Raw genomic sequence first — 13,506 nt, 5'->3', positions numbered from 1 at the left:
CCTAGTGACTGAGCAACAAAATCCTCTTAGGGTTGACAGAGAGAGTGACTGGCCCATGATCACCCAGCTGACTTTCATACCTAAGGCGGGATTAGAGTTTATGGTCTCCCAGTTTGGGGCTTGATATTTTAACCCGGGGGGGGAACAATGGCCCTTTTATAATTTGTGGACTTCAACTCCCAGAATTCCTGAGTCAGCCATCACTTTGAATGATTACTAAATGAACTTTTTTAAATTGAGCACTTACAATCACAATTGGGACCAGAATTTATGTTGTTCAACTAGACTGTGGTTAAGTGAGTACTGCCCAAATTTATGATCTTTTTTTTTTTTTTGCCATGGCTGTTACGCAAATCACTGCACTTGTTAAGTGAATCATGAAGTTGTTAAGGAATCCAGCTTCATGCATTGACTTTGCTTGTCAGAAGCCGGTTGGGAAGCTCACAAATGGTGATCATATGCTTTAGCCACTACCTCAAACTGACTCTAGCTATCAATAAGTGCAAGATAAATATAATGATCTATAGGTCTGATAATTTTGCAACATGCATATTCTATTAGATAATTCCTGCTTGTATTGATACAAGTGTAAAAACCGTATTATTCAGACATTACACATGGCTGCTTCAGAAACACAATTGCATTTTCCATGTCAAAAAGCAAGCCATGGATGCTATCCTGAAAATTAAAAATCTAATCTGGCTTTCTCGCAACTATGAATATTCAAAATAATGAATATTGTTCCCTTGTTGAAAGCTGACGAACAGGACGGATTCCCTCCACCTCCCATCTTTTTTGATGATAGAAAAACTCATTAGAAATGTGATGTTATTAGCAGTTTCCCTTGAATTGCAAATTTCTATCATACTATAACTAGTATTATGATAATGATGAAATTAAATTAAATTAGCATATCACATACTATACAGGAAAAGTGTTAATACATTATAGTAATACAAGACAACAGATAATTGCCAGCTTAATAAGAATTTGTCCTCTGAAAAGATCATTTGGCTTACATCTTCTTCCTGCAGGCTTGGAAAAATGTTGCTTATATTGGTTTATTTGGTAAAGCCAATCATAGGTTAAGTAAAAGACTATATTTTACAATACTATGGAATTGGACAGTGTGTGTATATGTGTGTGTGTGTGTGTGTGTGTATCCTTTATTATTTTTATAAATAACTCAAGGTGATGAACATACCTAATACTCCTTCTTCCTCCTATTTTTCCGACTACAACAACCCTCTAAGGTGGGTTTGGCCAAGAGAGGGTGACTGGCCCAAATACACTCAGCTAGCTTTCCTGCCTGAGGTGGGACTAGAACTCACAGTCTCTTGGTGATTGTCACAAAGTCACCCAGTTGGCTTTCATATCTAAGGTGGGACTAGAACTCATTATCTCCAGTTGATTGGCCAAAGTTATCCACCCGGCTTTCATGCCTAAGGTAGGACTAGAATTCACAGTCTACTGGTATCTAGGCCAACACCTTAATCATCCAAGTTTGATCAACTGACCAGGTTTTGTCTGGTAGCTGAGGATTTGTCATAGATAAATAATTGCATAACTGTTTTCTGAAAGCATCTTTCATTCCCACCTTGACTTCTCTTTCTCTTTGTTCTTGCAGTTCCTCCGTGGTTTATCACTCACCCTTCAAATCTCTATGCCTATGAAAGTATGGACATCGAGTTTGAATGTGCTGTCTCCGGAAAACCAGCCCCTTCAGTACAGTGGATCAAGAATGGAGAAGTTGTCATTCCTAGTGATTATTTTCAGATAGTGGTAATTATCACTACTTGTTATTACAGCTTGCGAAACCAGTTCAACAGCTACTATCTAGATCAGACATTTCAAACACAAGGCCCGGGGGCTGGATCTGGCCCGCAAAGTGGTTTCATGTGGCCTGCGAAGCCATCCTGGAAACAGTGAGGGAACGGCCCCCACTGCCTTGGCCCTGGCCCAGAGACCCTCCTTCTGCCAGAGACCCTCAGATCTGTCCCGCTCCTGCCCAGGCCCCCATAGGCACCCTTGATGCGAACGATGTAGAGCTGGCCATGCCCACCCAGTAGGCCATACGCACTCTAGCCATGCCCACCCAGTAGGCCACGCCCACCCAGGCCACACCCACCTGGTCCCTTGAGGGCAACCACAACGCTGATGCAGCCCTCAATGAAATTGAGTTTGACACCCCTGATCTAGATTGTAAAATGGTTCCAGTGAATCTGGGTTGTTGTTCTTTTTGTGGTACTATAACTAGGATTTCATTATTAGCGCTTAGCTAATAATGTAATAAGGCACACAGATTAAATTATTGTTTTGAAAGTAAGGATGGAGAGGAAAAAGGTGAAAACCATTTCGCCCATGACCCTCTATTTTTTTTAGTCACTCTTGCTCTTTTCTAATAGCTGAATTTTTTCTTCTAGATGAGTGATTTTAATTAGTCATCATCTATTAGGAGTAATGATATCATAGCACTGTGCTACATTTCAGCTAGATTTATAGACCAAAACAGATCTACTCACTTAATGTAGGTTAAGTGAGAGAGTCAATAACATTTTAGTACTCCTTGAAAAAAAAATCATTCCAATAATATCCTTCCAATTCTGACATATGTTTAAGGCAATGAAGTAACCATATCTTATTTGTACTGAGCCCTATTCAAAATGTACTTTATTCAGAGATTTCTCCTCAGCCATGACCTGCTAAACTCAGTATCTTTGACCTCACCAGACAGCTTACAGATAAATGAGTGTTTTTCAACCTCAGTAAGATGTGTGGTCTTCAATATCCAGAATTCCCCAGCCAGCATGCCAAAAATTCTGGGAGTTGAAGTCCACATATCTTAAAGTTGTTGAGGTTTGGATGGAAACTAATCAAAGAAAACCCTTAGAACTAAGGAGAAATTTCCTTATAATGAGAACAATTAACCACTGGAATGGCTTGTCTCCAGAAGGTGTGCCATCATTGGAGGTTTTTAAGAAGAGATTGCACGTCCACATTTTTGTAATAGTATGGAGTCTTCTCCTTGTTCTGGTTAGACTTGAAACCTCCAAGATTCCTTCCAACTTTGTTATTCTGAGAAACACTGCCTTACATAAAGGAGACACAGAACTACCGTGCCAAGCAGTCACATTCTGATTTTGCTTCCTCCTTTAGTTATATGTTAAAAAATAGGGGTCTTTTGTACTGAACATGCACTTTTTAACAAGCCAAAATGAACTTCTTCCCTATAAAAACTATACCTTTGAAGAAAATTTCCTGTCAGGAGGACAATAGAAGAAAGAAAACATGAATTCCCCATTTTCAATCTCCTACAGGTCCAATAGTTATCAAACGGTGTAGTAGTGATTTTCATGTTTAAATCTAAAACCAGGGCAGAAGGGAGTCCTTGAGGCCAGGAGGTTTAAAGATGTCTTCAGTTCTGAACTGTTATACTTTGACTTCTGTAAGAAGAAATCTGGTTGTTTGCAGTTAAATTCTTGTAAACTCTTGTACAAGATTCCATGATATCCTCATACCAGTGAGCACTGACAGGGTCCATTGGAATGAACTATCATTTCAGACCAGAGAAAGCACTGTAAAATATATCTGTGAACAATATGTTTTTCTTTATGGAAGCCTCTGCCTTTGAAGGGACGCGGTGGCTCAGTGGGTTAGGATGCTGAGCTTGTCAATCAGAAGGTCGGCATTTTGGGGGGTCGAATCCCGAGTGCCGCGTAACAGAGTGAGCGCCTGTTACTCGTCCCAGCTTCTGCCAACCTAGTCATGCCGGCCACATGACCACGGAGACGTCCTCAGACAAGTGCTGGCTCTTTGGCTTTGAAACGGAGATGACCACCGGCCCCTAGAGTCAGAAACAACTAGCACGCATGTGTGGGGGAACCCTTACCTTTAACTTACCTGCCTTTGATGGCCTTAAATATGAAATACATAAAATTCAAGGGTACATCAGGTTCCCAAGAAAACAGAGAAAAATTGTCAAAGAAGTTATTCAGCACTATAAATTTGTAGCCTGTCCTAATCAGAAATAGTGTAAGAACATTATCACTATAGAAAGATTTGGATTTTTTTTAATGTGAGGCCTTGATGCATCTTCAGAGAAAAATGAGGTTGAAATAAAAAACCAGTGCTTTTTTTGTAAAAAAAAAAAAAAGTGCCGGAACTCACACACGTCATACAACCCGCCTTACCTACCCTACATGGTTCCACCCAAAAAAGGTGCCGGAACTCTGTTCTGGGCGTTCTGTGACCAAAAAAATGTCCTGTCAAAAACTGTAAAGAGTATTTTTAGTTCAGAATTAAACTATTGGGTTCTTGGTGCTCTCTGAGCCTGGTTGTTTTCTGGCTAGCACTGAGGATATTACCTAGTTGGGTAATGAAACATCTGCAAGAAAAATAACCAAGCTCAGAGATCACCAAGAACCCCACAGATGGAACTATGTTACTTTGATCTGTGGGGTCCTTGGTGGTTTCTGAGCTTGGTTGTTTTCTTGCAGATGCTTCATTACCCAACTAGGTAACATTATCAGTGACTGCAACTGTGCTGTTGTAGAAAAGGCCCATCATTTTATGAAAATTGAGAGTTTATCAAATAACATATACACACATATCTCAGAAAGGAAGCTCACGGAAACAGAACATCTGTAATATGTTCAAGAGAACTGCTAAATCAAAAATTAATATTCAGTATTGTAAATGGGTGGGACGCGGTGGCTCAGTGGGTTAGGACGCTGAGCTCGTCGATCAGAAGATCGGCAGTTTGGTGGGTCAAATCCCGAGTGCCGCGTAGCAGAGTGAGCGCCTGTTACTCGTCCCAGCTTCTGCCAACCTAGCAGTTTGAAAGCACATAAAAATGCAAGTAGAAAAATAGGGACAAGCGCTGGCTCTTCGGCTTTGAAACGGAGATGAGCACCGGCATGTGAGGAGGAACCTTTACCTTTACTATTGTAAATGGATGCCTGTGTGACAACTCTGCACTCACAAATGCGGCATGTTATTTTTATTCCAGAAGAAGCTTACTGGGGCTTAAAACATTAGGACCACACAGTATTTTTCCCCATTTTTAACAACTTAGTTGTGAGAGATCTAGCACATCTCATACATAAGGACGTTAATCTGCTGACACAATACAGTTTTGTCAATAAATGGACAATGATGATCTAAATCAAACACCTTTTATTTATAAATGGCTTGGAATCATTTCTCCTTATTTTCAGAAAAGACCTGTTTGGTGGTAGGAACGTTCAAGACCATACAACCTTAACCATAAATATATTGTTATTGCTTATAAGAAAGACAATCAGATAATGCAAGTTTGCTAGCCTAGAATTTTATTCTGCAGTTTCAAGCAAAACCTTCTATTTTCTTTTCGGCTCTCACTTTAGAAATCAAAGTTTTATGGCAGAGGATGCCAACTTAGAATTTTGTAGGTTATAGAACAGAATGACCTTCAAATAATTTTTCTTACTCAGAAGGAATATTTAAAAAACAAGAAGAAAATAAAGAACCTTCTGACAGTGCAAAAATGTCTCCTATGCAAGATAGTGGAGATGTCTTTTAATGTCAATTTTAAGTGCTATATAAGGAATTTGAGTTATTTTCTGCTCTGCAGCATTATTAATTTAATTTAATTTTTTTAATTTAATAACATTTATATACCGCCCTTCTCCCTGAGGACTCAGGGCGGTTCACAGGGCAGAATAAAATAACCAATACAAACATTAAAAACAGATTAAACAATTGCCCTAGTTAAAAACAATATAAATACAACGCTAAAAACCCCCAGAAAAATTAAAAAACAAAAGATAAAACAACCCCAACACTCCCCCTCAGGCTAGGCCGGCTTGTACAAACAAAAATGTCTTGAGATCGCAGCGAAAGGAGCGAAGATCGGGCGCCATCCGGAGCTCTACCGGTAGCTGATTCCACAGCTCCGGAGCGCCCACAGAGAAGGATCTCCCCCTGGGGGCCACCAATCGACATTCTCTGATCGGTGGCACCCTGAGGAGGCCCTCTCTGTGGGAACGCACAGGGCGCAGGGAGCTTGATGCCGGCAGCAGATGTTCCCTGAGGTACTCCGGCCCCATGCCATGGAGTGCTTTGAATACCGTTACCAGTACCTTGAATCTCACCCGGAAGACAACTGGCAACCAATGCAGCTCACGGAGCAGAGGTGTAACGTGGGAGTATCGGGAGACTCCCAACACCACTCTCGCGGCTGCATTCTGTACCAGTTGGAGCTTCCGAGTGGTCCTCAAGGGCAGCCCCATGTAGAGAGCGTTGCAGTAGTCCAGACGAGAGGACACGAGCGCATGAGTGACCGTGCACAGATCATCCCGGCTAAGATAGGGCCGCAACTGATGCACCAGGCGAACCTGTGCAAAGGCCCCCCTAGTCACGGCTCCTATATGATCTTCCAAGGTGAGCCGTGAATCTAGGAGGACCCCCAAGTTGCGAGCCCTATCTACGGGGGGTAATAATTCACCCCCCATAGTTAGAGGTGGAATGTCCGAATAAACCCGGGATGAAGATATGCAAAGCCACTCAGTCTTGTCGGGGTTGAGCTGGAGTCTGTTCCTCCCCATCCAGACCCGAACCGCCTCCAGGCAACGGGACATCACGTCGAGGGCATCACTGGGGTGGTTTGGGGTCGAAAAGAAAAGTTCTTTTAACAACATAGTCTTGACTTTATATCAGTGTAAACAAATAAGAGTCAGCACATTTGTTTAAATAAATATACATTTCATTAAAGTTATAGGATAGTGATAAGGGGAGATACATATGAATAAATATGTACATGTAGAATAGAATAGAATAGAATAGAATAGAATAGAATAGAATAGAATAGAATAGAATAGAATAGAATAGAATAGAATAGAATAGAATAGAATAGAATAATAACTTTATTGTTAATTGGAATGTAGGCTAATTGGCATACATTAAAATGAAATTTTGTTGCATACAGCTATATATATGTGTGTGTGTGTGTCTGTGTCTGTGTGTGTGTGTGTGTGTCTGTGTGTCTGTGTGTGTGTGTGTGTAATTTACACACACACACACACACACACATATATATATATATATAATTTTTTTTGGCTTGCTAACAAAGAATAAAGGGAGCAAGCCTTGTTAGCAAGCAAAAAAAAATACACAAATATGAGCTGCCACTGCTGTGGCTACTGCCTGTAGATGGCCTTGGGTTAGGCTGAAACAGGAAATAAGATTTGTCCCGTGTCTGGGACTAAGCAAGTGTATTCTGAATGCTTAACAAGTATTATATATATATATAGAACACAGGGAAGAAGAGAGACAACCACCTAGAGATTCTGGTATAAGAACACGTGCAATGACCAGGGCTATGGGTATGACACATGGAACGAATAACAATCCACTTTTGACAACAGACACTCAGGGACAACCGCATTCCCCAAAAATGGATGCGAAGCGGTTCAAAGGAATACGGCCAGCCGCAACAAACAGACTGGTGACGCGCTCTATGAGTGGAGCGCAGAAACACTGACAGTATAAATGTGATCTCCCCACCCAGTTTTCATCCTGACGATGTTGGCAGTTAGCCAACGAAAGCTTGATCTTTTAACAATGAAAACTGTGTTAGTTTTCTTGTTCTATCCCAGTGTTCCTTTGGTTTGCTAATTTTAATATGCCTGGGATTCGCATTTTTAGTCTCATCAAGGAATACACACACACACACACACACATAATTATGCATGTACATATATGCATATATCTGTCTCATTCAATGTTTTCTGAATGAAGTTAACTCAGGCTTTGAAATATTAACTTATTCTATAATTAGGAATCTCACACTGAATATATTAAGATGTAATGTATTAGTAATGTTTAAATTTATTTTTTTATTTATTTTGCTATTATCTTCTTCTATGTTCCCTCCTCCTCCTCCTCCTTCTTCTTCTTCCTCTTCTTTTTTAACAAACATCCTGGGCTAAGCTATAGTTTAGAGATACCCCTTATGATATACCAGAAAATTTAGAAAAAAACAGCATCGTATAACAATGCCTGCTGTTTTAAAAAGGGGAAATACAGAAAATAAAAGATATAAACATCATTATCATTTTTATCATTTTTCTCAGGTGCCCAGCTGGGCTTGGTATGAATCATCTTTATCTCCCTGAGGAAAAAAAATCAGGAAATCAACATTATTTCAGAAAATAAGGATATATGACAGCTCGCCTTTTTTCATATAATTTTATTAAAGCTCACAATTAGAAAGTAAAAAGTAAAACAAACTATAAAAATGCATAAAAATGTAAAAGAAATAGAAGAAATGGAAGCAGAGAGAAAAATACAATTTCTTCCTGACAAGTACAAACAATGTCAGTCACTAATCTCTTAAAATACAACAGATGTAGTCTGCTCCTCATAACTCATCTCTTAACTTTGAAGCTCATTATTCACTTCTAGATATGTGACAGCTATCTCAATATATTGGAAAGTCCACTTAGGGGGAAATGAGTGGTCCATCCCATTTCACAGTAGTTTTTTGGAAATTCAAGTATAATGTATAGTTAAGGAAATTAGGTTTGTCCAGCCTATCAAAGAGAAAAATTGGGGGACATGACAACTATCTTCCAATACTTGAGGGGAAGTCACAGAGTAGAGGAGATTGACTTATTCTCCCCTACTAGAGGACAGGACAAAAAGCAATGTGTGGAAGTTCATTGGAGGGAGATTCAACCTGGAGCTAAGGAGAAATTTTTTGACAGAACAATTAATCAATGGAATAGTTTGTCTCTTGGAGTTATGGGTGCTCTATCAGTGGAGGTTTTCAAAAATAGACTGGATAACCATTTGTCTGGGATGGTATAGAGTTTCCTGCCTTGAGCAGGGGGTTGGATCAGAAGACCTCTGAGGTCCCTTCCAGCTCTATGATTCTATGCTCTATATGTTGATTATTCAATTGATCACATGATAAAAAAAGATTCAACAAGGTGACCTGATTTCTGAGGTAACAATGATTTGCCTGCCAAAGAAAGAGCAGACCTAAGAGCAGGAATATATACTCAAATGCTGAACCTGACAAACAAATTTAAAAATGAATTTTGTATCTAGAAATTAATAGTATTGGAAGGAAGCACAAAGATTATAATTATTAAAATTGTCCCCTTCTGTTCCTGGGAATCCATTGCTAGAACATTCCGTAGAAATGGTCAGACAAGCTTTTGTTGAAGTGACTCTACAAAGGACAGTCCACAGTATATGTTCTGAGGAGGTCTGATCCACTTTTGGATAGCTCATACAGGTAGCCCTCAACTTACAACCATTTGTTTAGCAACCATTGAAGTTACAACATCACTAAAAAAGTGACCTACAACTGTTGCACCATCCCCATGCTCAGGTGATCAAAATTCAGGTGCTTGGCAACTGGCATGCATTCACAGTGGTTGAAATGTCCCACTGAGCCCTGGTGGTGCAGTGATTAGAATGCAGTATTGCAGGCAAACTCTGCCCACAGCCTAGAGTTCAATCCTGACCGGCTCAAGGTTGTTTCAGCCTTCCATCCTTCCAAGGTCAATAAAATGAGGACCCAGATTGTTTTGGGCAATAGGTTGACTCTGAAAACCACTTAGAGAGTGAAGTAGTATACAAGTCTAAGTGCTATAATTATCTGCAACCTTCCCAGCCAACGTCTGACAAGCAAACTCAATGGGGGAAGCTGGATTCATTTAACAACTGAGTCACATGACAGTGAGATGGGTGGTATATAAATTCGATCAATGAATAGAAATAAATAAATGGATATAAATAAATAAATGACTTCCTGATTAATTTGATAACTGCGGTGATTAACACAAATAGTTGTAAAATCAGATGTGATTCACTTAACCATCTTGCTTAGCAACAAAAACTCTACTCCCAATTCGAGGACTACCTATACCCAAAGCAAGTTGTTCCTAATGTGATCCTTTCCTGGAATCCACGGCTCCACGATAACCCTTTGGCTTGTGTCTATCTCTTTAGGGAGGCAGCAATCTGCGGATCTTGGGCTTAGTAAAATCAGATGAAGGCTTCTACCAGTGCATAGCTGAAAATGAAGCTGGGAATGCACAAACCAGTGCACAGCTAATCATCCCTGAACCTGGTAAGCTGCAAAGAATGTTCAGAATTTCCTGTTTCAATTTATGTGATTAACAGAGCTTTGAAATACTCACCTTCCTCTGATGTATGGCAGCATTCTTACTCACAGGCTGGTTGGTTGCAATGACAGTGGTGGGTAATCACTCAGGACATGCGTCAACAATTTCTACTTCAGGAGGAAGCCATTAGGATTGCCCTTAGAGGGAAGTGAGACACCTCTGAGCTCATCAGAGCTATGGAATATGTTAGATAGATACAAAAAGTATCTCCCTTGAGAAGAACCCCCACCCTGGTGGTAGTAGAAACACATCCATGTCTAAGTGGTGCTTTTACTTTTCCTGCTGACTCCTGCGAGGAACTTTTCAGGAGCTTAGTGTCATCCCCAAACAACCAGACCGATACATGTAGAGTTCAAGCTAACTATGTTATTATAAAGCAGTCCCTGCAGATTTTACTACAATAGTTATTGCTGACAATAGAGGGGGGGGCTTCTCATCTCCATTTCAAGGCCGTTGAGCCAGAGCTGTCTGAACACATTTCCATAGTCATGTGGCCAGCATGATGTCATGGAGCACTGTTATCTTCCTGTTGAAGTGGTACCTATTTATCTACTTGCATTTGCATGCTTTCGAACTGCTAGGTGGACAGTAGCTGGGACGAGGACGGGAGCTCACCCCATCATGTGGTGCTTGGGTCTCAAACCTGGACTGCTGGCTTTCCAGCCAACAAGACTCTGGGCTTGAGTCTTAACTACTGAGCCAATGTGTTGTCCCAACTACTTTATTACGTTCTGTCTAAATTACAGGAATCTCCCCAGACTGGCAGACTTCTCTTGGGAACCAATAGATAAGGCTCCAAAGGTTGGTCCTTTGGCATTTGTGCAGTGACTCCATGCTAATTCTGCACTTGAATCCTACTCCCTGCCAGGCTGGGTACTTCCCAATACTTTGTGGAAAAATCAGGAAAATTCTCTGTCTCTTTAGTGGCTAGTACATTTTGATAAACAAACCTGAAAAACAAAAATGTGCATCCAATCCAATCTATATCCAATTGGTGTCAGTGTGACATTCCTCCAGATTTAATCTATCAAACAAATGCATTGTGATCTTTTTTAAGCAAAAAAAAATCACTTGCCCTACATAATACATATTTTAGTTTGTATACATTTTCCCCAACGTACACTTGCATACAATTTATCCTTATATATTCATTTTATGTAACTAGTCTTAATACATAATGTTGTTTACATGAACACTCCCAATGCATACTTTTCTTCCTCCGCATGCTGCCAAATGTATATTTTTGCCTGCAGACACATTTTTCTATGCAGTGCTGGAGTTTAAAAATATTTCGAGACAACTGATATGGTATAAAGTACATGATTGTTCGTGCCATAGCAGTTTCTCTTTTTTTGATGGATTACAGAATTGTTCTTGGAAAGACGCATATAATAGATTTTTTTTACATCCCTGATGGAAGATAATGTCATTCATGGCCCTGATTATCCATGTTGCAAACTGTTTATTTCCATATGGGTAGCTATAATTAAAATACTTTACATTGGAACAAAAACATCATTTGAGGATGCTCAAACAGAATGCATTATCAGGTTATTTTAAGCTTTCTGGCACTGGACTGTTGTTTCAGTATTGCTCTGGAAGGAGGGACAGGTGAAACTAGGAAAAAAAATGTATGCGGCATGCACTATTCTTCAGTAACAATAATTACTGGATTGCAGAGTCTTATATGCAGTTAGAAAAGTACAGTAGTGAAAAGGAAGGATTAAAAAAAGCAGGAACACACTGATTAAAATGAAAATACTGTAATAATAATAATAATAGACATAATCCTTAGAATCATTCATTTAGCAACCATTTGAAATTATAACCGCACTGAAAACAGTGAATTATGACAGGTTCTCACACTTACAACCATTGTAGCATCCCCATGTTCACGTAATTGAAACTCAGGTGCTTGGTAACCAGCATGTATTTATGACGGTTGCAGTATCCCAGGCCATGTGATCATCATTTGCAAACTTCCCAGCCTGCTTCTGACAAAGTCAGTAGAAGAAGCTGGATTCACTTAGGACCATGTGATTCACTTAACAACTATAGCCGGGGTCAGTCATCTCCGGAGCACTGGAGCGGGTCGTGGGATTGCCAATTCCCACGATGATAGGGAATGGCAGCAGGTGTAAGATCAGAGGGCCGTATCGACCTCCGGGAGGGCCTCTCCGCTATCTACAAGCGGTGAGGCGCTCCGACCCTCTGTCTTCGACCCAAGGTTCTGGGAGCGGGGATGTGCAGCCACCTGAGCTCCGGCTGGTGTACCTGAATGCCAGGTCCGTTGCTAACAAGGCTCTTCTCGTCCGGGATCTGGTCGAGGGTGAGCATGCGGACCTGGCCTGCATCATGGAAACCTGGTTGGGCCCAGAGGGTGGTATCCCCCTGGTTGATCTTTGCCCACCAGGCTTCCGGGTGCTACACCGGCCTCGGACTCAGGGTAGGGGTGGGGGAGTGGCTGTGGTTATGAGGGAGACCTTATGTCCGCAGGAGGCCACCGTTCCTCAGATAGTCGGGTGTGAATCTCTCTTATTGAGGTTTGGTCCTAGGACGCAGTTGGGCTTGCTGCTGGCGTACCTTTCGCCTAGTCGCGCAGCAGCAGCCCTGCCTGAGCTTCTCGATATCCTCTCAGGGCTGGTGATTGAGTTTCCCAAACTTATGGTTTTGGGAGACTTCAATCTACCATCCCTGGGAGGAGCATCTGAGTTAGCTCGGGAGTTCATGGCTTCCATGACGGCCATGGACCTGACGCAGGTAATTCATGGACCGACTCATGAGGGAGGCCACACCCTTGACTTGGTTTTCTTATCTGGTCGGTGGTTAGATGATCTTGGTGGGGGCTCCCCAATTGTTATGCCCCTGTCATGGACCGATCATCATCTCCTGCGGCTGGTCTTCCGTTTTGCCACTCCCCACCGTGGGGTTGTTGAGCCAATTAGATGGTTCCACCCCAGGCACTTAATGGACCCTGAAAGGTTCCAGGCAGCACTGGTGTCCCCACCTGCCTCCTCAGCTCACAGCTCGGCAGATGCCTTAGTGGAAGCCTGGGAAAGGACGGCCACGGAGGCACTTGACCGAGTTGTACCCTTGCGGCCCCTGACCCGGCGCAGATCCCAATGGGCTCCATGGTTCTCCGCGGAGCTCTGGGAGATGAAGCGTCGGAGATGGGGCCTAGAGAGCGTTTGGAGGTCCAGCCGATCTGAATCCGACCGATTGCGACTAAGAACCCATATTAGGTCTTATCTCGCAGCGATGAGGGTAGCGAGGTCTAACTAGTTCGCTGCCCTCATCGCGTCCGCAGATAATCGCCCGGCCGCCCTGTTTA

The 13,506-nt window shown here is 41.6% G+C and overlaps 1 protein-coding gene across 1 annotated transcript in view; it reads left to right on the top strand.

Moving 5' to 3' along the window:
- Positions 1 to 13,506, top strand: part of DCC (DCC netrin 1 receptor) — a gene marked incomplete at its 5' end in the record, with an annotated part of 1,142,764 nt that overhangs the window by 725,975 nt on the left and 403,283 nt on the right. The window contains 2 exons of the mRNA XM_083355563.1: positions 1,628 to 1,782; positions 10,000 to 10,120. Of these exons, the coding sequence (XP_083211689.1) occupies positions 1,628 to 1,782; positions 10,000 to 10,120 (276 nt within the window). The remainder of the gene's footprint in view (positions 1 to 1,627; positions 1,783 to 9,999; positions 10,121 to 13,506) is intronic.

The sequence above is a fragment of the Vipera ursinii genome (genome assembly GCF_947247035.1).
Source record: "Vipera ursinii genome assembly, chromosome: 2".
Lineage (NCBI taxonomy): Eukaryota > Metazoa > Chordata > Lepidosauria > Squamata > Viperidae > Vipera > Vipera ursinii.
This window is presented reverse-complemented; position numbering and strand designations above follow the sequence as displayed.